Source organism: Microcaecilia unicolor, chromosome 2, assembly GCF_901765095.1.
Source record: "Microcaecilia unicolor chromosome 2, aMicUni1.1, whole genome shotgun sequence".
Classification (NCBI taxonomy): Eukaryota; Metazoa; Chordata; class Amphibia; order Gymnophiona; family Siphonopidae; genus Microcaecilia; species Microcaecilia unicolor.
In genome coordinates this window covers 653,905,417-653,931,510 of record NC_044032.1, presented here as the reverse complement: position 1 = coordinate 653,931,510, position 26,094 = coordinate 653,905,417, and the positions used below count along the sequence as shown (strand labels likewise).

General features: G+C 43.6%; 1 protein-coding gene across 1 annotated transcript in view; it reads right to left on the bottom strand.

Moving 5' to 3' along the window:
* The window catches only part of KIAA1109 (KIAA1109 ortholog), a 452,391-nt gene that overhangs the window by 367,809 nt on the left and 58,488 nt on the right, over positions 1-26,094 (bottom strand). The window contains 7 exon segments of the mRNA XM_030191772.1: positions 1,790-1,881; positions 2,264-2,342; positions 10,252-10,408; positions 15,809-15,959; positions 18,244-18,323; positions 22,274-22,467; positions 25,308-25,389. Of these exon segments, the coding sequence (XP_030047632.1) occupies positions 1,790-1,881; positions 2,264-2,342; positions 10,252-10,408; positions 15,809-15,959; positions 18,244-18,323; positions 22,274-22,467; positions 25,308-25,389 (835 nt within the window).

The window sequence follows — 26,094 nt, the reverse complement described above, 5'->3', positions numbered from 1 at the left end:
TGGCTTTGGAACTGATTGAGTAGAAGGCGACAGAGGGTAGTGGTAAATGGCACTCACTCTGAGGGAAAGAATGCTACCAGTGCTGTGCCACAAGGTTTGGTTCTTGGGCCAGTTATTTTAAACATTTTTGTAAGCGATATTGCTGAAGAGCTGTCTGGTAATGTTTGCCTCTTTGTGGATGATACAAAATCTGCAATAGGGCAGACACCACTGATGGTGTGGTCAACAAGATGAGAGACTGAGTGAAGCTTGAAGAATGGCCCAGAATTTGGCAACTAAGATTTAATGCTAAAAAAATGCAGAGCGATGCATGTGGGCTGCAAAAACCTGAGGGAGTGGTACAGTTTAGGGGGCGAAGAACGTTTGTGCATGACCTTAAGATTGCCAAACAGGTAGAAAGGAATGGCCAGTAAGAAAGAGGAAGTGGTGATGCCCCTGTATAAGACTCTGGTGAGATTTCATTTAGAATACTGTGTACAATTCTTCAAAAAGATATAAACAGAATGGAGTCGGTCCAGAGGGAGGGTACTAAAATGGCCAGTGATCTTCATCATGAAGTGGCTAGGGAACGACAAAGATCTCAATACGTATACTCTGAAAGAAAGGCAGGAGAGGAGAAATATGACAGAGACGTAGTCCCTTTCAGTTGAAAGGAAGCTCTAGAATGAGGGGAGCATAGGATGAAGGTGAAAGGGATAGCCTCAGAAGTAACCTGAGGAAATATGTCTTTATAGAGAGGGTGGTGAATTTGTGGAACAGCATCCCAGTGGAGGTAGTGGAGACGAAAACTGTCTGAATTCAAGAAAGCTTGGGACAGGTACACAGGATCTCTAAGGGAGAGAAAAGGATAGTAGATGGCATGGATGATTGGACAGGCCACAGGGTCTTTATCTGCCTTTATTTTTCTATGTTTGAGTATGCTGATATAACATAGTAACATAGTAAATGATGGCAGAAAAAGACCTGCACGGTCCACCCAGTCTGCCCAACAAGATAAACTCATGTGCCATTTTTTGTGTATACCTTACCTTGATTTGTACCTGTCTTTTTCAGGGCACAGACCGTATAAGTCTGCCCAGCACTATCCCCTCCTCCCAACCACCAGCCCCACCTCCCACCACTGGCTCTGGCACAGACCATATAAGTCTGCCCAGCACTATCCCCACCTCCCAACCACCAGCCCCGCCTCCCACTTACTTATACTTACTTATCAATTGCTTCAAAACTTGGCACTAAAGGGAATTTTCCAGTTAGGCTTCAGTAACAACTGGTGTGAAGCTTCAATATTTTTGTATTCTCAGGTGTGGATAAGCCTTTGGCCACCATATAGGGGCCATCAGTCTTAGCCAATTTCAGCCTTCCTGTCTTTTTCAAGGGCCCAATCACACTGCTGTGTTTCTAGGCAAGAGCAGGGACTATAAGGCCTCCACTGATGATTCCAATACTGGTGGGTACATTAATATAACAGAGGAACATCCAGCCACCAGTTTCCTCTACCACTGTACTATCTTATCACCTGTATGATGTGAACTTCAGAAACACAATAATGTTTCAGCACAAAATAACAACTAACCAACAAGATAAGCCTCTAAAATTACACTAAAGCACCATGATACAGTGAACTGGCAAAGTCCAACGTGTACATTAACAACTGGACCTACATCCATATTTTAAATGCAGGTTTAGACTCCTCTGAAGAGCAGAAGGTCTGATCCAATTCCCGTTCACTTCACAAGGTGTTCTTCCTTTTAGCAACCATATCTAATTCCACATTGGACCACAAACTTACAGCCAACATTTCTGCTTCGATAAGAGTCCGGTATTGCATACTACTGGTAGCATCAACATGCAGAAGCTGTCCCTTAATCGTTGGGGAGTAACCTAATAAGCAAAGAGAATAAGAAAAAATATATATTTCAGCGATTATATTGCTAAGTATTCAAAATCGACTTTTCATACCCACAGCACACACAACAACTAAGAGCACAATAGTTAAAAGACATTTCACACACAAAACAAGAGTTTTGAGATAACACGTCAAAATTAACATGTTCTCTGCTGAACAGGAAACCAATAACAGAAATAGAAAGCAAATATCATCAATCTCCTAAAATAAGGCACCACAGAGATATGCACGAATCTCCTGGCCAGTGTCACCCAGTTTGGGATTTTATGCATTCAAGATCTATTTCAAAACTCACCTGATTTGATGAAAAGGTTTACATTTAATTTTTCAAGTACTTGTTCAGTAGAATTATCTTACCATCTTCTGCAACTGTCATTGGAATATTGACTTCTAAGTACGAACCGGCTCCAACGTTTACATGAACAGCATTGGTTTCCTATAAAACATATTAAAAAAAACATCTAGTTATATACATATGAAATTTGTATAAATGGACAATAGCTAGGGTTGAAGTCTTGACAACTGACACTACTGTTTACAAGTTTCACACTTGTCCTAATTCAACCCCTTTTTTTTATCATCTAGCTATGCAAACCTCAAGCTCTCTTCTGCCCCTATCTTGAAATTATTTCCCAAGGTACCTAGCTATATATAAAAGGCAGTAGGTTGGTTTGTTTCAGCTTCCTTGTTTGTTCTTTGACACATCAGTTACTCGGAAGTGGGAAAGCTCAGACCTCGGCACCTAACAATAAGCAAAAGTGATGGTGGCAATGAGTAGCATGGCTGGCAGGGAAAACAGGTCCAAAGAGCCTCTCACATATGACGTCAGGTAGACTGAGCATAGAGACAGAACTGAATTACTGATGACAAAGCTGGCGGGCAGGCCAAATCCTAACAGCCATACTTTTCCAAGCAGTTGAGAGAAATGTGGCTGGTAGAAAGCCCAGGTCCTACCGGCCAAATAAGCAGTAGAGTGAGACTGACTAGCACAGCAGCAAGGAGCCTGAGTCAGGAGGTACGGCTTCAGCCAAACGCAACTGAAGGAAACAGGCAAACTTTCAACTGACAGATAGATAGTCCACCGAGTCAGGAGACATGCCCTCTGCACCAATATGACTACAGAGAGAAGGCACCACTTCCACTGACAGCTAGTTGGTGCACTGAGCCAGGAGGCCCCCACTCAGGCCCTTACTGAAAAGGAAGGCCTCCATCCAACTAACATAGCATCTGATCCCAGAGTGATGAGTGACCCCAGAACGGAGCATAAAACAGACATCTAAGAAAGGAAGCATATCTGAAAAAATAACGAGAAAAACAGGGAGGATTCTGGACTGATCTGGCAGGACTAAAGGAAAGAAAATTATCAGGTATGACATAAATTTTCCCTTCCTTTGCATCCTTGCCAGACCAGTCCAGACAAATGGGATGTGAAAAAGCAGGTCCCTAAATAGGGTGGGACTACTGTGCAGATACCAGACTCAAAGAGCCAAAGTGCCAGGCCACGCCTGGCCCAGAAGAAAAAGGAATGAGGCAGTCATGTAGGAAATGCGCATACCCTCAACAAGAACATAACGCCCCATGCGAACCCGCGCAGGCCAACCTCGACAGCCCAGGAGCCGAAAACCGGGAGAGAGATCCCAGAAGGAAGAAACACAGCAGACCATGCCCAACAAAGGCAGTCTACGCCAACCCAGCGACGAGAGGCATATGTAATTATGTTTCTGCCAGGTACTTGTGACATGGATTGGCCACCGATATTGGGCTGGATGGACCATTGGTCTGACCCAGTATGGCTGTTCTTATGTAACCTAGAGAATAGGAAGGTGATGACCCCATCCAAGAAGACTGGAATGACTGCCCAATCTAGTCTGGGAAGAAGACAGAATTGGCCACAGTTCCAGCCCGGGAAACCCAGAAAGATAGAAGCTGGGAACCCATAAGCTGCTGCTATCATAGTGCGGAAGAGGCATTCCCCACAACCTCCTCAGCTGGGGACCCAAAGGCATCCTGTGACACCACCAGAGAGGGTCAACCGTAAAAGCACTGGCAGAGCAAATACCCACATAAGGGGGACGAGGTAACCCAACCACAAAACCATGCTAACAGAGACATCCCAGAAGGGCAGGCACTGAAGCATCACAACCCTCGGCAACAGCTACTCACTCACGCCTCTCATGCTCCCAACCAACGCAATGTGCCCTACCACCACAGCGGGAGGTACCCTAAACAGGCAGAAGAATGAGGCAAGGCACCCCAAAGAATGTTGCTGACTGGAAAGGTAGGCTATATAAGACCCATCCCAGAGGAGCCAAGAGTAGAACCGCCAGCAAGAAAAAGCAGAGCCAGCTGACGATCCATTCTTCTCTAAAAGAAGAGCACACGTAAAAGAGAGAGCGTGTAGATGGAAGTCCAACTGAGCTTCTCAGCACAGTTAGAAAAGAAAAGAAAGAAAGACCATCTGCTCCAAAGGTGGAGATCTGGCTTAACTGTAGCCAGAAGAGCTGAAACCTTGGGCACAAAAAAATACATATACGCTCAGCTAAGAACATAGAGCTGACTAAATGTGAACCAGAACTGGGCAGAAAAAGAACCTTGGATGTTCCAAACCCAGGCGACGGCCCAAAAATGCCCCTTGCCAAGGAGTGGCCCGAACCATAAAACCCGATCCAAACAGAGATAAAAGAGTCAAAGTCCTCCCCTTGGAATAAAAGGCCGAGCCCCGCAGAGCCCTGGATAAACTACATCCCTCAGAGATGAAGTACGACAGCCCTGCTGATATAAAGCAGGCCATGCAGGCTCGCAGGAGTGAAGTGCCGCCGGTGCCCACCTAGCCCGTATGGGACTGGTGTGGGACAGAGCCATCCTGCTCAGAACAAAAACAGAGAGCGCATGATGGCATCCCACTATTCCAAAGAGGACAGTACGGGATGGCCAGACTGCTCATCTGTAGCCCAGAGAGTTAGAGGAAAGGAGAGTAGCTGCAATCTTCCAGAAACAGGTGCAAACGAGAAAAAGAGAGAGTCCTGACCCACTGAATCCAGGAGATGCTGGCAGCAGAGAAATATAAACCAACCACTTTGTAGGTGAGAAGACTGCCGGAGCTGAGAAACAAGAGAACAGGTCTGCCAACCTGAAGACAGGAGCTTGGTGCAGAAGTGAAACACCAGAGATGTCCGCAAGTCTGAAGAGTGAAGACTGGTGCTGCTGAGAAACAGGAGAGACGTCTGCAACTCCGCAGAGAGAAGACTGGTGCAGCTACGAAATACCAGAGATGCCTGCCACCGTAAAGAGAAGACTGGCACAGCTGAAAATACTGGAGAGGTCCACACTCTGCAGAGAGGAGACCGGTGCAACTGTGAAATACTGGCAATATCTGCAACTCTAAAGAGAGGAGACAAGTGCAGCTGTGAAACACTGGCAAGGTCTGCAAGTCCTAAGAGAAGAGACAGCCATAGCTGTGAAACACTGAAGATATCTACAACCCTGAAGGGATGAGACAGGCCCGCCATGAAGAACTGAAGATGTCTGCAACTCCGAAGACAGGAGACCGGTGCAACTGTGAAATACTGGTAATATCTGCAACTCTAAAGAGAGAAGGCTGGTGCAGCTATGAAATACCGGCAATATCTGTATCTCTAAAGAGAGGAGACAGGTGCAGCTGTGAAACACTGGCAAGGTCTGCAAGTCCTAAGAGAAGAGACAGCCATAGCTGTGAAACACTGAAGATGTCTGCAACCCTGAAGGGATGAGACAGGCCCACCGTGAAGAACTGAAGATGTCTGCAACTCCGAAGACAGGAGACAGGCGCAGCTGTGAACACTGAATACGGCAGCAACTCCGAAGAGAGGAAACAGGTACAGCCAGGAAATACCGGAGAAGTCTGCAACCCTGAAAAGAGGTGACAAGCGCCTCCGAAAATGCAGCTGAAGAACACCGCAAAGGTCTGAAATCCCAAAGAAAGGGGTGCAGGTGGAGTTGTGAAATCCCGGAGATGTCAGCTACTCCCAATAGATACAACTGACCGAAAGCCACATTGAACTCACCCTCTTAGGTACATCAAGTTCCATCACAGGAGAGGTCCGCAACTCAGGAGAAAGGGGACTGGAGCAGCATAGGAATACCAGAGACATCTGCAACCCAGAAGAGTGAACACTGAGACAGGGGTGGAATACCAGAAATGGCTACAATTCCAGAGGGAGAAAAATCTGCAAACACTGTGATTTATACAAAGGCCTGCAACTCTGTAGAGGAGACTGTTGAAACTCACAAACACAGGAGACGTCTGCACACAGACAAGAAGAAACTGAGGAGGTCCCGAAACATAGGACAACAGGGAAAAGAGAGGACCACTGGTGCTCCAGAATGCTGCAGTCAGGACTCAGCACACTCAACAATCACACCAACATTAAGTCTGCAGCCGGGAAGGAAAGGGAACGGGAACGGAATGGGACTTAATATACCACCTTTCTGAGGTTTTTCCAACTTGAGGTTTTTCCAACTACATTCAAAGTGGTTTACATTATATACAGGTACTTATTTGTACCTGGGACAAATGAGGGTTAAGTGACTTGCCCAGAGTCACAAGGAGATGCAGTGGAAATTGAACCCAGTTTCCCAGGATCAAAGTCCGCTGCACTAACCACTAGGCGACTCCTCCACTCGATATGAAACTCCTGATCTGAAAACAGAGACAATGGAAAAAGAGCAGCCAAACCTCTGGTTGACTGACAAAGCCCCGCCCCCCCCCCCCCCCCCCCCCCCCAAACGTGCTGCTGTGCCCCAGGAAACCCCAGAGGCCTGTGACTTAGCCTGTTGCCCTGACAGCCAAAATGCAAGGAAGAAACTTTCACGCCTAAACAGCCCTAAGACACCAGTAGCCCAAAAGGGCCAGTGCATAATTAAGGAAAGCAATGTCGGTATTGCCCATGGGCAACGGAATGCCAGCTTATCTTTTTTTTTTTTTTTTTTTAAGAAACATCCGGCAAAGAGCAGCCTCTTCAAAGCTGAATGGCCACCACACCTGTTCAGAAAAAACGAGCCCGCCAGAAGAAAAAGATTCCAAGTGCTACAATACAAAGCGAACAGCCGGCAAGAAAACGCTGACCTGCGCCGTTATCACATGGCTGCCTAGACGTAGAATATGGCACCCACACCGAAGGTAAAAAGAAGAGAAAAATGAAACAGCATTCCCAGGAGCAGCTGACAGCACTCCCTTCTAGTCCAGTCGTTTGAGACACTTCACCACTCGCAATATCAACTGCAAGAAGAAAAGTGGGGCAGGGACCTGGCACCACCAGGTTTCCCCCAGCTCCAAATGAGCTGCACTACAGTTTGAAAGGGAGTCTCTTCCTGGACAGGAAATGCTGCTCAACTGACTCTCAGAGGGTTTCCCCTCCCCGGTCAGGAGCTGACTGAGCCATACAGATGGGAGCTACGCATACCATCCACCATCCGCTGGAGACAGAGAATACTGAGCATTCTACAGCTGTGCAGGGCCTTAAGAGGGCAAATCACATGGATCTACTTTCGGTTTCTGTCTCCATCTGCTGGTGGATGAGCACAACTACCCATTTGTCTGGACTGGTCTGGAAAGGATGCAATTACTTTTATGAACTTTTCCTCCCTGTGTTAGTTTCTTGACCACATGCTCTGGTAATATTTCTCTCTCTCTCTACCGATTCAGTTCTATTCACCATCCAGGAGCCTTCGCTCTCTTCATGATCAGCATCTTTGTATTCCCACAGTACAATAAAGCTCATTACCAAATTACTAGGAGTCAAGCTTTCTTCTTTACAATTATATTTGTATTGCGCAATTACCTCTTGGTTCAATGCTGATTACAATAAAAGCAAAGCAGTCAATCAGAGTGGGAAGTTACAAAATAGGAACAACCAACAAGCTACATTATTACAGAAATATAAGAATTTCTAAATTTAATAACACCAAGTAAATAAGCAAGCTTTCAATTTCTTCCTAAATCTTAAATAATTTGCTTCTAATCTAACTCCATTTGATAAAGCGTTCCAAGCACTGGCTGCTTGATAGGAAATAGACGCAGCTTGTGCACTCGCTTGTATTTCACCTGCAACGTCAAGGGAAAGTTAAATGGATCTCTGTTCAAAGGCTTTCTCAGTTTGGAGAGTGATAGCCTAGACATTAATGGTACAAGAGCCAACCCATGTAAAAAAAAAATATATATATACCCACACACATAGTTTAAACAATGACCTTGCCTCCATAGGAAGCCAATGTAATTGCCATAACAGAGGGGTTACACTATCCCATTTTGAAGCCTGATAAATCAGTCTCACTGCCATATTTTGAAGTGTCTGTAATCAACGAAGCACTAATCTAGGGCAACCAATATACAGCAAATTACAGTAACCAAGCTGATTTAAAACAAGTACTTGTACTACTAATCCAAACTGATTAAAAGAAAGGTATTTTCCAATTCTTCTCAATTGTCTTAGCTTCCACAAAATGTTTTTGGTTCAGAAACTGACCTGACTCTTAAAAGATAGCATACGATCAAGTAATACCCCAAGCACTTTCAGACTTAGCTCATTCCTCAGACTGAAATTTTTTTAAGTAAGTGTTATTATTAAGTGTCCTCCTCATGGAATTCTCTCTCTCAATCCCACCAACTAGAACTTTCTCATCCAAAATTTAGATCCTCTCTTACATCCTACTTGTTTGAGGGCTTTTAATGTATGGCTCGGTGACTTAGTAGCTTTGGGGATTTACTGATCCCACTAATGCCACTGTCTTTTATTACCTAACTAGTAAAAAAGGCCCGTTTCTGACACAAATGAAACGGGCGCTAGCAAGGTTTTCCTCGGAGTGTGTATGTTTGAGAGAGTGTATGTGAGAGTGACTGTGTGTGAGAGAGAGAGTGAATGTGCGAGTGTGTGTGTGTGAGAGAGAGACAGAGTGAGTCTGGGCGCGAGTGTGTCTGTGAGAGAGAGAGAGTGTGTGTGTGAGAATGAAGTGTGTGCAAGTGCGTATGTGAGACACAGTGTGAGAGTGTTTCACACAGATACAGTGTGTGTGTGCGAGACAGAGTGTGTGTGAGACACAGACTCTCTGTGAGACTGAGTGTATGAGTGACTGTGTGACACATAGAGAGTGAATGTGATACAGTGTGAGACATAGAGTGTGTGAGAGACAGTGTGTGAGAGTGAGAGAAAGACATTGACTGTAAGAGAGAGAGTGTGTGTGTGTGACAGAGATACCCCCCTCTCTGGTGTCAGGCCCCCCCTCCCTCCCTCTCTCTGGTGTCAGGCCCCCCCTCTCTCTCTCTCTGGTGTCTGAGCGTTACTGTGCAGGACGCTGAGCTCTGGCTGTGCTTCAAGGAACTGACCAATCCTATTTAATAGAATGCACCTCCAACATTCTGAAGCCAAGAAACCTCGTGTGATTGGTCACTTCTGCTTGTGATGAACCCGGAAGTACGTGATGTCAATTCAGGAGATGGATACAGAGAGAAGGAATGCCTCAGCCATGCAGTCAGCTTCAGAATGTTGGAGGTGCATTTTATTATATAGGATTATTTCATTTTTTTTGTGGTTGTTTGCTTCCCTAATTCCACCTATCACTTACTTTCCTGTCCTAAATTGGCATTCTTTTTCTTGTTTTTTTATTTTATATATTGTGAACCACTGTTACTGTACAAAGCACAAGCAGTATATCAAACCAAATAAATCATATTCCATAATAGATTCTACAATTTAAATATACAGTGCATGACAACAATACTTGTTTTCAAACCATTGGTGGTGGTTTTGTGTTTGAAAGGTTAAACTGCTGTTCCCTATTTAACCATTCCACCCCACTCATGATTTCAGCAACTTCCATAATATCCCTCTGTCATCCTTCTTCTGAGCTGAAGAACTCTAGTACGTTTAGCCTTCCAAAATCACATCAGAGTTACCATGCTAGTAAAATGATTCCTTAGATACATTAACAAATAAACTCATAGGCAATCAGCAACACAGACAAATTCATACAACTTTCCCTCAAGGCTGCTTCCACAGTGTTTTGACAGAGTCCAGTGCAAACGCACCACTCAGTTAGCGAGTAGACATATTTGCTTTTGGGGCTGGGTGACTTTAGGAGTTCTCAGCTTTAAAATCTTAATAAAATCTGTTAACACAATTGGCCAGTGGATGTGACTGAAGATGCCGAATGTTGCCGTAACCACTCTTAGGCCACCCCCCCCCCCCCCCCCCCCCCCCAGGACAATGGATGCCATTTTTTTTCCACAATAGTCTCACCCCAACCAGTCTAAGGTATCAAAACCAGGCATGAAATCTAAACCCAACCCAACTCAATCTAAAGGTGCCTACCCTGTTTTTAGTAAAAAGCATATCTATGGTAGCGTCTGCAATAATATTCATCCGCAGTTCAAAAGCCAGGATCTGACGCAGCTTCCCAGGCTCAGCAATTTCTGAAACTTTCATGGTTTGATAGTCTGGTGGGAAAAAAAATTTCCACAAACATTCCCTACAGAATAGGAGAAAAAAAATTAATTTAAGCAATACGTTTACATGATGTATCATATTCATATTTAGCACAAAGCCATAATTCAATTTAGAAACCCCACATCTATGCAAAATAAATGGTTTTAGAGCAGACAAAATCAAGGCAGCAACGTTCGAGGAATCCAAGAGAGAAGGAAGGTGGAAGATTTATTTCCATGAACAGCTCTCACAGAGTCCATAGTGCTAAAACAGGCGTTTTTATTTCATAAGGTCTATATTTCATTGTCTCTAACTACAGCATCCAAATGTTTTCACAACCATCTTTCCTCATCCAACTACACAACCTTTGCACACATCCTCCTTTCCTCATCCAACTATATAATCTCTCCCAGATTCTATATATGGCGCCTAGATTTCAGCGCCAAAATGTGGGCGCATTCTGAAGATTTGCGTGCAAATTAATTGGTTAATGAGCCAATCAACATCAATAATTGGGTGCTGACAACCAACTATTAAGTTAATTGGCACCCATTAAAATTTGAACACGCATCTGGCGGTGCACTATTCTGTAAGGCATGTCACCTAACTGAAAAGGGGGTGTGCCAGGGGCATTCTGGAAAGTTGTGTGTGAAGAGCACCTAACCTTATACCAGGTTCAGCAGGTGTGTTTGGTGCCCAAAGTTAGGTGCAGGATTTAGCACCAAGTGTGATTCTATTAAGTGCGCACCATTATAGAATTGCGTTTAGCGCAAATTTTTTTCTAGTGCTGAATTTTGTACACCATTTATAGCTGTAACTGTCTCAGCTTGACAAAATCCCTGTTGGCAAGTTGCTTAATGTGATTCTTCATAGACAATTGATTATCTAAAATAATCCCTAATACCCTCAGGAATGAGTCTAGTACAAAATAAGAACCCATAATTGTTAATGAAATAATAGCCAGTTCTATCGAAGGAGGAGAAAGCAATGAACCTTTGTTTTGTTGGTGTTTAATTTCATTTTCCGGAGGAGCCCCCACACTCTGGAGTGCACTCTCTGAAAGGCTTTGCAGGACATGTTTATCCACTTCTACTCTAGCTAAGATCATTTTCAAGCATTTTTCTGACCTCATGTGCAACTTTCTTTAAATTAGTCCCCTTTGGCTTATCTATCTACATGTTCCATCTTTCTTTGCACCCTATGCTGTCTATTAAAATGTTTTATTATGTATTGTGTTGACGGTGTAGCAAACTGTGCCATATTGTGTATTGTTGTTTGGATATTTTTACTGCTGTAATTGTCTATTGCTTATGTACTCACTCTGCTGCTCCCCAGTATCTCTCCACACTCGTCCTTCCCTACACCCCTTCCCGTGCACTCCGCTCCATGGATAAATCCTTCTTATCTGTTCCCTTCTCCACTACTGCCAACTCCAGACTTCGCGCCTTCTGTCTCGCTGCACCCTACGCCTGGAATAAACTTCCTGAGCCCCTACGTCTTGCCCCATCCTTGGCCACCTTTAAATCTAGACTGAAAGCCCACCTCTTTAACATTGCTTTTGACTCGTAACCACTTGTAACCACTCGCCTCCACCTACCCTCCTCTCTTCCTTCCCGTTCACATTAATTGATTTGATTTGCTTACTTTATTTATTTTTTGTCTATTAGATTATAAGCTCTTTGAGCAGGGACTATCTTTCTTCTATGTTTGTGCAGCACTGCGTACGCCTTGTAGCGCTATAGAAATGCTAAATAGTAGTAGTAGTAGTATTTAACAACCTCTCCATTTAGGGCCTCCCGTCAAACACAACCACCTCAACAAATGCATGCTTCTTTACAACCAGCTCAATATAGTAACATAGCAGATGACGTCAGATAAACTACTACTACTACTACTAACTAACATTTCTAAAGCGCTACTAGGGTTACGCAGCGCTGTACAATTTAAACATAGAAGGACAGTCCCTGCTCAAAGAGCTTACAATCTAAAAGACAAGAGAACAATCTAAAGACAAGTGAACAATCTAGAGGACGAGTGAACAGTTAATCTGTACTGTCCATCTAGTCTGCCCAACAAGATAAAACTCTTTACCTACGGTATGCGATACTTCATTTGTATACCTGGTCATGATTTGTCCTTGCCATTTTCAGGGCATAGACCATAGAAGTCTGCCCAGCACTGTCCTTGTTCTCCAACTTATGAAGCTGAATCTGTCCAGCTACGATCACAGCACAGACTGTAAAAGTTTGCCCAGTAATAGCTTTGCTTCCCCATTACCAGTATTGCTTCCTTATCTTCCTTATCCTTACGTTGTATATATACAGTAGAGTCTTGATTATTTGACATAAATGGGACAGGTTGTTGGCTAATTGAAAAGTCGGATAATACAGGCTGAGCTTGGGTGGCAGGTGACTGGGGCCTGCACAGAATGCCCAAGAATCTTGCCTAGCACTGACGTCTTTTAACTAAACGATGTCAGGAAAGTGAAAGAAACCTGCATTTATCTCAATGACAATGCAGTGATGTCACAGAGGTATGTCAGATAATCTAGAACATCTGATAAGCGAAATTCGGATAAGAAAGACTCTACTGTATATTTTTTCCGTCCAATAATTACAAAAAAGGGGTAAAAAGAAACCATATTCAATTCAATTCAAATAAATTCTTGTATACCGCTAATATCCCCTTTCCAGGGTTCAGTGCAGTTTACAATCTAGGTGAGACAAAAGCAGATAGTGTTAGTTTGAGGTATGAGAAAATTAGATATCATTGATGTAATGTATGAGATCAAAATATTATAAGGATAGTGGGTGGTACTAGGAGGTAAAAGTCAAAATGGATTATTATGAAGCAGTCTTTGGGAAGTGAAAGGTTTTTAGCCTCTTCCTGAAGCTAAGGTAGCTGTTTTCTGTTCTGATGGCAACAGGTAGATCATTCCATATTTCAACTTCAAGTATATAAAAAATAATTCCAAACTTATCCACACAGGAGTGCATACGTATTTTTATTTCTGGCTTTAATAATGGTACTCAAACACACATCACAATCCTCTTGATCTTCATATGCAATGTTGCACAGATGCTACTCACGATATTAATTAATAATGCGCCCATAAATAATAATGAACCTTGAAGTATATAAGAACACACAAGTAATATTATATACTCAGCCTTTATCAGACCTCAGTGGTGCAACTTAAAAGATACAGCATTCTCAAACCTTCAAGATTTATGCACCCACCTTCTCATCGTTCCAATAAGCTTGTATAATTTACTTCAAAAGCAAAGATAACTGGAATAATTATAAATTTAAAATTGTACTCATCTGAAAAATATTTTACTCAAGTCGGTCAGGGACCAGTTCCGACATGACTCATGTTTCACCCTCAGGCTATCTCAGGGAATGTTCTCTTTAATCAACCAGACTCTTCTACCAAGTAATTTTAAATGTCAAAGGTATCGCTAAGGTCCGATAATGCCTGAATATATAATATTACTTGGGCGTTCTTACATACTTCAAGGTCTGATTAAGAGAAATCACCTAAACTGTGTGAAATTTCACCTTGCTTTAGAGGGTTTCATAAATAATAATGTGCATACTCTTTATGGCTGGTCATTAGGAAGTCATAACGAAAATGCCTGACTTAACACAAAACCCTTATAATGAAACCCAACCAGTCCAAAAGCCCAACACACAAGAAGAAAGTTAATCAAAAACAAGAGAAGCAGGAAGTCTATATGGTTCTCCAAACAAGTAGCTGAAAAAATAAGAGCAAAAGAGGCTTTGTTCAAGAAATACAAAAGAATGCAACGAGAGGATCACGGAAAAGATTATCGGATTAAACTCAAAGAAGCAAAGAGGGAAATACAGCTAGCGAAAGTGTGAGTAGAAGAAAACATGGTTAAAGATGTAAAGAGATGTGACAAGACCTTTTTTTTCAGATATATTGGAGAAAGGAGAAGAGATAGGAATGGAATTGCGAGACTGAAGGATAATGAGAATGGCTATGTGGAGAGTGATGAAGATATAGCGAACGTGCTAAACAATTATTTCTCTTTGGTGTTCACAGAGGAAAATTCTAGAGAAGGAAAATTCTGCAGTCAGCTGTCGAGGGAACATTTGGGAATGGAGTGGATACTGTGCCGTTTACGGAAGAAAGAATTTATAAACAGCTGGAGAATCTGAAGGTGGACAAAGTTATGAGGCCGGATTGGATACATCCCAGGATACTGAAGGCGCTCAGAGAGGTCCTGGTGGGACCTCTTAAACATTTATTTAATAGAGCTCTTTAGAGACGGGAGAGGTTTCGCGAGATTGGAGACAAGCGGATGTGGTCCCTCTTCACAAAAGTGGAGACAGGGAATAAGTGGGAAACTACAGAACGGTAAGTCTCAAGTCGGTGGTAGGAAAAATAATGGAGTTGCTGCTGAAAGAAAGGACAGTTAACTTTCTAGAAGTCGACGAGTTACAGGACCCGAGGCAACATGGCTTTAACAAAGGAAAATCCTGCCAAACGAATCGTATTGACTTTTTTGACTGGGTGATCAAAGAAGTGGATGAGGGACGTGCGCTAGATGTAATCTACTTGGACTTCAGCAAAGCCTTTGATATGGTCCCCCACAGAAAACTCATGAATAAGATGAAAGGGTTGAACATTATATCCAGAAATGTTCTATAATGTCTTTTGCTTTAACACCATCATGTATTTCACCACCATGTAACCCCAAACCCTCTGTAAACCCAAATGTATATTCTCTTCTATTTCCATCATCCATGATGAATTGTAAGCCACATTGAGCCTGCAAAGAGGTGGGATAATGTGGGATACAAATAGGCAATAAATAAATAAATAAACTTAGGACCGAAAGTGGTGAACTGGAGAAGAAACTGATTGATCGACAGGTGGCAGAGGGTGGTGGTAAATGGAATCCGCACGGAGGAAAGGAAGGTGAGCAGTGGAGTTCCTCAGGGGTCTGTGCCGGGGCCTATTCTGTTTAATATATTTGTGGGAGATATTGCTGAAGGGTTGGAAGAAAAGGTGTGCCTTTTTGTGGATGACACGAAAATAGCCAATAGAGTGGATACCCTGGAGGGAGTAGAAACGATGAGATCTCGGGTCTGGCAGTTAAAATTTAATATAATGCTTTAAGGCACTACTTGCAAACATATGATTCATTTAATAATTTGTTTAGTTATGTATACTAAAAAATAAACAAATTATTAAATGAATCCTGCAATCCTGTTTGTTCAAAGAATACTTGTTTTTATGAAAAGATAAGGAAACAAAAATTGCCTCCATACCAGAAGTCAAATACTTTCAAACAAATTAAAATCTAGTATTCTAGTATTAGAACTCAAGGGCTCAAATCCATTAACCATCAAGTAAATGTATATCATTTGTGGAGTTAAACAGAAGTATCAAGCGAGTAATTTGCTGCTCTACCTCTGCCTGTCAGCCCAGGGACCATAGTTAAAATCAGTTCCTTTTCCACAAACGATGTCTAATCCCCAACATGGAGGCAAGTCTTGGAGTTTATCATCTTCACTGCTCGTTTCTCCTTCAGAGATTTCCTCAGATTCTTCTGGTACAATCCCTGTAAACAGCAGAGCAAAGGGCTTGAAACTAGGATCAATGGGAATGGGTGGATGAAGCCCTTAGGTAAGTAAAACATTAAATACATCTGTACATACATATACTAATGACCATAATCCTCCGGATTCTATATATTGCACCAAGATTTCCACGTGGAAATCGAAGCGTATTCCATAACAATGCACATAACAAGCCCATCAGTGCTGATAATTGCCAATTAACTATTGACACTAATTGGCATTAATTAGAATTTACAAGCACAACTAAGTGCATAACATGCTGCGCGTAAATTCTAAAGTCACATAGTTAAAAATGGGGCATGGGTAGGTCATGGGCGTTTCTAAAATCTATGCACGTTGTTATAGAATACACCCAGTCCGCACCTAATTTAGGAGTCAGCATTTACACCAGGTTTTACTTGGCGTAACTGCCCGTGACTAAAATTTAGTTGTGTGGACTGGCACTTGGCATATTCTATAAACCGCATGGATATTTAGGATTAAATTTAGGCCTAAATTAAGGTGTACTTTATAGCCGAATTTCATTTTTAGACGTGTTATATAGAATTAGTCCAATATGGGAAATAAAGTCCCAGATCTAGATGCAGTGGGCTTCTGGGTAGGCTTGAGCTCTTCACTGCCTAGGGTAAAAAAAAAGTATAATCATTAAATATACCTTTTTTCCCTAGGCAGTGCCCACCCCCCACCCAGAAAACCACCAACATTAAATTTTAATAATGCCCAGGTTAAAATTTTTAAAAGGTTGTATATTTGTAATGGTGCCTTGGTGGGTTTTTGGGTGGCATGCTATGCACCGCTCTGATTAAAATTCTTTTATAAAAAATTTTAAATTTTAATGTAGGCAGGTTTCTGAGTGGAGGTGGGCACTGCAGTGCCCAGGACATTACAAACAAAAGTCTATTTAATGCTGATGTTCTTCAGGGTGGGGGGAGGAGACACCAGACCATGGGGAAATCGGTAAGGGGTAGAAAAGGGCTGATGCTAGGCCACAGTGAGGGGTGGGGGGTAAGGTAGAGCTGATGCTTAGCTATGGGATGGATGGTGGGGAAGGGCAGATGCTGGGCCACGGGGATGGATGGGGAGGTAGGGAAGAAAAGGATGGAGAGGTGCCGGGCTACTGGGAAGGGTAAAGCTGATGCCAGGCTATGGGGATGGATGGGGGATAGGGAAGGGAAGGGCTTAATTTCTGATTTTTGGTCCTTTATTCTGTAATTGATGAGGGTTGGTCTCTGTTCTGCATGTGACCGAGTAGGTGAGAGATTCTGCTGGCATGTGGTTTGTGTGGGGATCTATGAGTCTGACTTGTCTGGCTTTTCCAATGGGATGCATAGTGCTGCACTGCCTTTGTAAAGGTAGTGTTATTGGAATTGGTGTTAAGGCTTGCAACATAGGCTCTGAGAAGCCTCTTTGCAGGATTTAGTGTTACTTCACAAAGTACCTCGCAGTGAAGGGATTTTTTGTTGCTATTATTGAGGTGCTACCAAAATTTGAAAACATTGTTCCTATGGAAAGCTGAAAGAGGAAATGTTCTAGCTATGTTCTGTATACTACAGATTCCACAGCAGGTAGAAACAAATCTTGATGTTGACAGTAATTTTTCTTATTTCATCAGTTAGAAATCTGGAGCTTTGCTTCATGTGTTTTTTGATGTGTTGAAGAGTAAACAAAGGTTAACAGTTCTGAAAAATGCCCGGAATGGCGGCTGGATGATTCCCTGCTTACAGACATGTCTCACATATTTCAAATTGAACAACATATTAAAGATTATCTTCATTTTAACAGTTCTGAAAAATGTAAGTTTGTTAACTGGTGTAAATTGTTGTTGAAAGAAAAGTAAATTCCGTTAAGAGCACATTATATTTCCCTCACACCCTTTTTTTTTTTTAACAAAACTAAAATAAATGATATTTGGGCTCTTTTTTTTCTTGTTCTGCCAGAGACTGCAGTGTTCAGTGTTTCGCCTACATGAACATTCTGGCTAAGAACAACTGATCTAGATTGTAAGCTTTAGTAAAAGGGCCACTTTAAAATGCTTCTGCACATAGTGCCCACCCATATTAGCTCTGGGCCCACCCAAAATACCAGGTCTGGCTACGCCAGTGTTTCAAACGTGTGAGAAATCAAAAGCTCATGGGCCACTGTTTACTGTTGGTCCTTGAACAGCTATTACAGCCTATAGACCTACTGAACAGATTTCACAAAAAGATCACATGAAAAATACACCACATTTTGGCTTAATAGAAGAAACTGGATATATCCTATTACCTGGTTCATCCATGTAGTAGTAAATGTCAACATCATTAGACTGCATTACAACAAAACCTTCTCCCATTAACCTCGGTGGCCTGTTGTGCAAGAAAATAAAGAGTGCATGAATAAACCTTCCTACAACACTGAAATATTTTGCACTAAGTTTTGTTTCATGCGGCTCAATAAAATATATTTCAAAAAAAATCATTAAGCTACGTTTCTCGGAAACTACAAAACCATATTTCAGGTCAAGAATGAGCAGAAGTTCACAATATTTGTTGTATTTCTATTTATTACCTTTAAAATGGACTAACATACATTTACATTTTTATTTTACATTTATTCTTACAGTCTGCAGTCGCAATAAAGTTCAATGTGAATTACAAGTAAAACAGATACAATGCAAGTCTTGGAGAATTACAATGACATAACTATAACATCTTAAAAACTATACATACTCCTGAATAAATATCGGCCAGTATCCTTATCTGGGCCAGTAAAGAATTCCACATACAAACAGAGGAGAACAACAACTTCAGACAGATATTCTTAGTAGAGAGCTGCACAGAAATGGAGACTGTGGAAATCTCATAGAACCATTGGGGTTCCTGTGGGTATGGAAGAAGTTACCGTGGGATTCCCACAGGGATGGAAGAAGTTGCTGTGAGGTTACCGCGGGGATGGATGAAGTTGCTGTGAGGTTCCCACGAGGATGGATGAAGTTGCAGTGGGGTTCCCGTGAGGATGGATGAAGTTGCTGTGGGGTTCCCGTGAGGATGGATGAAGTTGCTGTGGAGTTCCCGTGAGGATGGATGAAGTTGCTGTGGAGTTCCCGTGAGGATGGATGAAGTTGCTGTGGGGTTCCCGCGGGGATGGATGAAATTGCTGTGGGGTTCCCGCGAGGATGGAAGAAGTTGCTGTGGGGTTCCCGCGGGGATGGAAGAAGTTGCTGTGGGGTTCCCGCGGGGATGGATGAAATTGCTGTGGGGTTCCCGCGAGGATGGATGAAGTTGCTGTGGAGTTCCCGTGAGGATGGATGAAATTGCTGTGGGGTTCCCGCGAGGATGGATGAAATTGCTGTGGGGTTCCCGTGAGGATGGATGAAGTTGCTGTGGAGTTCCCGTGAGGATGGATGAAGTTGCTGTGGAGTTCCCGCGAGGATGGATGAAATTGCTGTGGAGTTCCCGCGAGGATGGATGAAGTTGCTGTGGAGTTCCCGTGAGGATGGATGAAGTTGCTGTGGAGTTCCCGCGAGGATGGATGAAGTTGCTGTGGAGTTCCCGTGAGGATGGATGAAATTGCTGTGGAGTTCCCGTGAGGATGGATGAAATTGCTGTGGAGTTCCCTCGAGGATGGATGAAGTTGCTGTGGAGTTCCCGTGAGGATGGATGAAGTTGCTGTGGAGTTCCCGTGAGGATGGATGAAGTTGCTGTGGAGTTCCCGCGAGGATGGATGAAGTTGCTGTGGAGTTCCCGTGAGGATGGATGAAATTGCTGTGGAGTTCCCGCGAGGATGGATGAAGTTGCTGTGGAGTTCCCGTGAGGATGGATGAAATTGCTGTGGAGTTCCCGCGAGGATGGATGGAATTGCTGTTGTGTTCCCGTGAGAATGGATGGAATTGCTGTTGTGTTCCCGTGAGGATGGATGGAATTGCTGTTGTGTTCCCGTGAGGATGGATGGAATTGCTGTGGAGTTCCCGTGAGGATGGATGGAATTGCTGTGGAGTTCCCGTGAGGATGGATGAAGTTGCTGTTGTGTTCCCGTGAGGATGGATGGAATTGCTGTTGTGTTCCCGTGAGGATGGATGGAATTGCTGTGGAGTTCCCGTGAGGATGGATGAAGTTGCTGTGGGGTTCCCGTGAGGATGGATGGAATTGCTGTGGAGTTCCCGTGAGGATGGATGAAGTTGCTGTGGGACTCCCGCTGGTGTGTAATCAAAATCTCTAGTGACTCCAGAATGAGGCTTGGAATGGACTGAGAAAGGCAACTGGTGCACCAGAATGAGGCTTGGAACATATGGAAAGAGGCATGTGGAGTGCCATACTAAGACTTGAAATGCCCAGAGAGGCACTGCAGATTGCCTTTCCATAAGCTGAAACTGGAAGAGAGAAAGTCTTTTTCTGCAACAGCTTTAAAACTCAAAACAAGCACCATCTGCTGGCCAATTAGCAGAAATAACATTCATGAAATAATCCAGTTTTCAGGCTTGGAAACCCAATGTTTCGTCACAGGGCTCTCATCAATTACTTTTCCCTGGAACCACAGTGCTATGGCCGAGCCCTGCCTTATAGAAATTACAATTGACTGGACTGGTGAAGTGACTAGCAAAAGACTGTGTATGAAAAAGAAGCAAAACAGCAAGAAGAGAAGATTGAAAGAATGAAATCTGAAGGGGGTAATGAATATATTATAAAAGAGGGGGAAGGGGAAGGGATTTGTTCCACCACCTTTCTGTGCTTACAATCAAAGCGGTTTACATACAGGTACTTATTTTAAACCTGGCTGAGTGACTTATCCAGAGTAAAAAGGAGCTGCAGTAGAATATGGTGAACTAGAGAGCAGAGTTATAACATCCTCACACCTGTTTTCCATACCTTTCCTAATAATACCCAACATTCTATTCGCTTTCTTAGCCGCAGCAGCACACTGAGCAGAAGGTTTCAGTGTATTATCGACAACGACACCCAGATCCCTTTCTTGGTCCGTAACTCCTAACGTGGAACCTTGCATGACGTAGCTATAATTCGGGTTCTTTTTTCCCACATGCATCACCTTGCACTTGCTCACATTAAACGTCATCTGCCATTTAGCCGCCCAGTCCTCTTGTAATTTTTCACAATCCTGTCGCGAGTTAACGACTTTGAATAACTTTGTGTCATCAGCAAATTTAATTACCTCACTAGTTACTCCCATCTCTAAATCATTTATAAATATATTAAAAAGCAGCGGTCCTAGCACAGACCCCTAAGGAACCCCACTAACTATCCTTCTCCATCTAGTATACTAGTAAGAAAAGCCTGTTCCTCATTGAAATGAAACTGGCGCTAGCAAGGTAATCACCTTCTGCCATTAATGTTTTCAAGGGAAGTTCCAGCGTCCCCCCTCCCTCCCTCCCAATTCCAGGGTCCCCCCCCCCCCTCCCTCCCTTCTTCCAGGGTAGTCGTCCCTCCCTCCAAGTTCCAGGGTCGTCATCCCTCCTTCCCTCCCTTCCAGTTCCAGGCCCCCTCCCTCCGAATTTTAAAAGTCATCCTGACTTACCTCTTCGGGGTTACGACGGCCAGCAGCAACGGTAAAAAGCATGCAGGCTCTGCACTTACTTCAGTTTTCCCTTCTCTGTCTCTTAGCTCTGGTCCTGCCCTCATTTCCTGTTTCCACAAGGGCGGGGCCAGAGCTGAGAGACTGAGAAGGGAAAACTGAAGTGCCGAACCTGCTAGCTTTTTACCGCGCAAGGTAAGTCAGGATGACTTAAAATTTGGAGGGAGGGGACCTGGAACTGGGAGAGAGGGAGGGACGACGACCCTGAAACTGGGAGGGAGGGGGGACCCTGGGAGGGAGGGGGGACGGATGACGACCCTGGAACTCGGAGGGAGGGAACGAACTTCCGGTGGGCGGGGCAGTGTTCGTGAGTGCGATTACGAACCCTACGAACACTACACTGCTTCACTGCCACGCTGCCACGGAGTCAGCTTCACAACGATGGAGGTGCAAATTATTATATTTTATATATATATATACAATATTTTATTTTTTGCTTTTAAGAGGATGACCTTTGTTTTGATTAGGGCACTAGGAATATTATGGGCATCTACACAACATGTGCTAAAAATGATAGCGTGCCTTTGTAAACAGGGCCCATGAGCATCCTGTGGGAACTGATCCATTTTCATACCTCATCAATGGAAGCAAAATCTTGAATAAAGTATTTATACCCCCAGGGAGTTGTATACCTAGAGATGGATATTTCTCTTATGAATCCTCTGCTATCACACATGATTTATAAAAGCAAAATCAAGTGACATTTGAAAAAATAAAATAAATGTCTTACTCATCATTTTGAAGACCAACATATCTTGGGCTGGGAACGAGCATGACCCTCACATTTTCCAGCTTTCCTTTCAAGATGTGCATAAACTGGTCAAGGTGACTTGAAGGTGGCTTTGTGGTGTACGTCAGGAATGCATCGTCAAAGTTAATGCACAGAGTTTGTGGTTGATAATGATTACCAAATGCCACACGACCCTAAATCATAACAAAAACAGAATATTCATTATTGCAGCTGAACTGCTATTTATCAGGTATCACATACTGTCTTATTCATGCTTACAACTTAGCTTTTTAAAGCTCGTTTTCTTCAGTTTTCTTGCAGTTTTCATAATTGGCAAAAGCTGAAGAGGATAATAGGAAGGATGAATCATATATTTTGGAAGTAGCAAATAAAGCTAATTATGGAAATTCACGGGAAGGTATAATTAACCTAATTAGTATTCACCAAAACTTGTTCAATCCACCACCACCAGGAGCATGGACCTGTTTTCTACCCTACTGAAAATCTCCTTGATCCGGTAAGTGTAAGGTCATTTTCCACAGAGTCAAACTCTAGAAGAGCTGGAAAACCTGTCCATAAGCATGGTTTTCACTTCCCTTTTTGTTACTATTTTCCCATTACCACTAGAATCAAAGGGGCCCTTTTACAGAGCGACGGTAGCTCGCTCTTCCGGGACTACCACCAGCCCAGCGCAGTGCCATTTCTGGGGAGAAAAAGAAAACCCCTGGAAATGGCTTGCGTGGCGGTAACACAGCGGTAATCGGCATCGCCGAATGATGCCCAGCTACCGCCGAGTTAGCATGAGAGCCCTTATCGCCACCTCAATAGGTGGCGGTAAGGGCTCCCCACTGCGTGGACATGGTTTTTTTTTGGGGGGGGGGGGGGGGGTTTTATCATCTGCAAAAAAGGGGGCCCTGGTGCATGGGAAAAATGGCCTACGCCGCTACCGCAGGGCCCTTTTTCTCACAGCTTAGTAAAAGGACCCAAAAGAGAAGAAACCACAGAGACTGCATTTATTTTGTTCATCCTGTAACGGAGGAGTAGCCTAGTGGTTAGTGCAGTGGACTTTGATCCTGGGGAACTGTATTGGGCAATCAAGCCATTGTGACATCACTGATGAGGTTGGCTCTTATTGGTGGAATGAGTGGAGGAGTAGCCTAGTGGTTAGTGCAGTGGACTTTGATCCTGGGGAACTGTATTGGGCAATCAAGCCATTGTGACATCACTGATGAGGTTGGCTCTTATTGGTGGAATGAGTGGAGGAGTAGCCTAGTGGTTAGTGCAGTGGACTTTGATCCTGGGGAACTGTATTGGGCAATCAAGCCATTGTGACATCACTGATGAGGTTGGCTCTTATTGGTGGAATGAGTGGAGGAGTAGCCTAGTGGTTAGTGCAGTGGACTTTGATCCTGGGGAACTGAGATTCCCACTGCAGCTCCTTGTGACTCTGGACAAGTCACTTAACCCTCCATTGCCCCTGGTACAAAATAACTACCTGAATATATGTAAACTGCTTTGAATGTAGTTGCAAAAACCTCAGAAAAGCGGTATATCAAGTCCCATTTCCCTTCCCTTTCCCACTGTCACAGGAACCATCCAAGGACCACAAGGACATCACCTCATTTAAGGCTTGAACAACATAGAAAGGAAACAGGCGCTAGCAAGGTTCCAGGGCCCCCTCCCTACCTCCGAGTCCCATGCCCCCTACCTGCCTCCCTCCCTCCCGCCGAGTTCCACGCCCCCCCACCTGCCTCCCTCCCTCTCCTCTGAGTTTCAGGCACCCCTTCCCTTAGAGTTCCAGGACCGGCGCTCCCCCCCACTTCTACGTAAATGTGCAATTTTCTCCTGGGCCATGCTGTATAACAACTTGCTTAAATTTTGAGGTGCCCACGGAGTGCCCATTTCCCCGTCCATGGCTATGGTCCTTTTTGCCCTCACGCATTGGAATTTGGACGTAGTGTATTGCAGAGTACACTTAGGGATTGGTGTTTGTAAAGTCTGGTTGTTGCCAATTAGTGCTCATTATTGCTTAAGTGCTGTTAATGCTGATTGGCTTGTTAAGCCAAAAGCCTTAAATGCCTGATCTCTGCAACACAACCAAACTAAAGCACGTAATGGACATAACACAACACTTCCATTCTCCGATTCCCTAATGTGGCTGTGCCACATGAACTTGATCTTACCACAACATCACTTTGTATTTGCTCACACCGGAGCCTGCAAAGGCCTCTCCGGTACTATGTAAGCCACATTGAGCCTACAAATAGGTGGGAAAATGTGGGATAGAAATGTAACAAATAAATAAATAATTCTTATTCTAAGGAAGTACAAATATTAGTCCATTTTATATTTGTCTCAAAACTGTTTTATTTTATACTAGTAAAAAATGCCCATTTCAGAAAGCAATGAAACGGGCGCTAGCAAGGTTTTCCTGTAGTGTTTGTTTGAAGGGTCGTTCGCCGGTATGGGAGCCCTGCTCCCCGCCCCCAGCGCCTACCTGCACCTTCATGGGCACTGGAAGCAAGTCCTTGGGATTTTCGCGCGTTCCCCGCCCCTAGCGCCTACCTGCACCTTGATGGGCACTCACAGCGAGTCCTCGGCCATTTTCGCGCGTTCGCCGGTATAGGAGCGTCGTCGGTGATAGTGTGGCCGCATTTCACGCAACTCGTGGAGATCTCCACCCTCGTTCGTCATCACGTTGTGACACGAGGGTGGGGCACACAGTAATGGGCCAAAACGGATATCTCGACTGCCTCACACTTCCGGTTGAGGCTTCATTAAGAATGTTGGGGTTGCGAATTATGTCCGGAAGGGGTGTGGCTGAGGGCGGGCGTATGAGTGACAGTGAGTGGTGCATATGTGAGAGTGAGTGTTGCTGACAGCCTAGCCTTCAGTGTTTCCCTCCAACAGAGTGAGCTTCAGAATGTTCCAGGTGAGAATTATTTATATAGATAATATGAAAAGCCATCTCATGTAATTTTTTTAATCAGATATTAAGTAGAAGTTATTAGTAGCAGTAGAATATTTCACTTACTGTACTAATATTAACTTTGATGACTGGAATAAGGGATCTCCATGATGATGAGGGATCTTGTGATTCTGCTTTCACTTTCACTCTAAAAGAAAAGAAAAAGTGAAGAAAACATGAGTTTGAAAACCCTCAATGTATATACATTATATAAAAACTCTAGCCAGTTTCTGGATAAAATATGGTGCAATCAGATTCAATAAGATTCTGTGATCTTGAATAGGATTCTAGTGATTAGTAGAATTAGAGTAGACAAGGAGAAGCATTTTCAATATGACGTCCAACTTTGGACACAAAAATATCATTTCAAACAAGGTTTTGTGCTTTGTAGGGGGTTTTATTCTTTACCAGTTTCAAAAAAGCACATCAAAGTGAAAAACATAGAAAATCAAGCCATTGGGATGTAGGAGAGGCCAGTATTTTTAGTAGGCTGGTCCTCCAGACATCCCAGGACAGCAATGAGGCACCCTAGGGGGCACTATAGTAGACTTCAAATAAATGCTCCCAGGTACACATCTCTTATCTGCTGAGCCCCCCAAAACCCACTGCCCCTAACTGTACATCACTACAATAGTCCTTATGGGTGAACGGGGAACCTATATGTGGACTGTTTTAAACACATATTAACAGGACACAGTAGGGTTTGGGTGAGTTTAGGAGGGCTCACGTTTTCCACCACAAGTGTAAGAGATATGGGGAGGTATGGGCCTGGGTCAACATATCTACAGTGCATTGTAGCCACCACTACACTACTCCAAGGACCTGCATGCTGCTCTAATAGATCCGAGAGTTG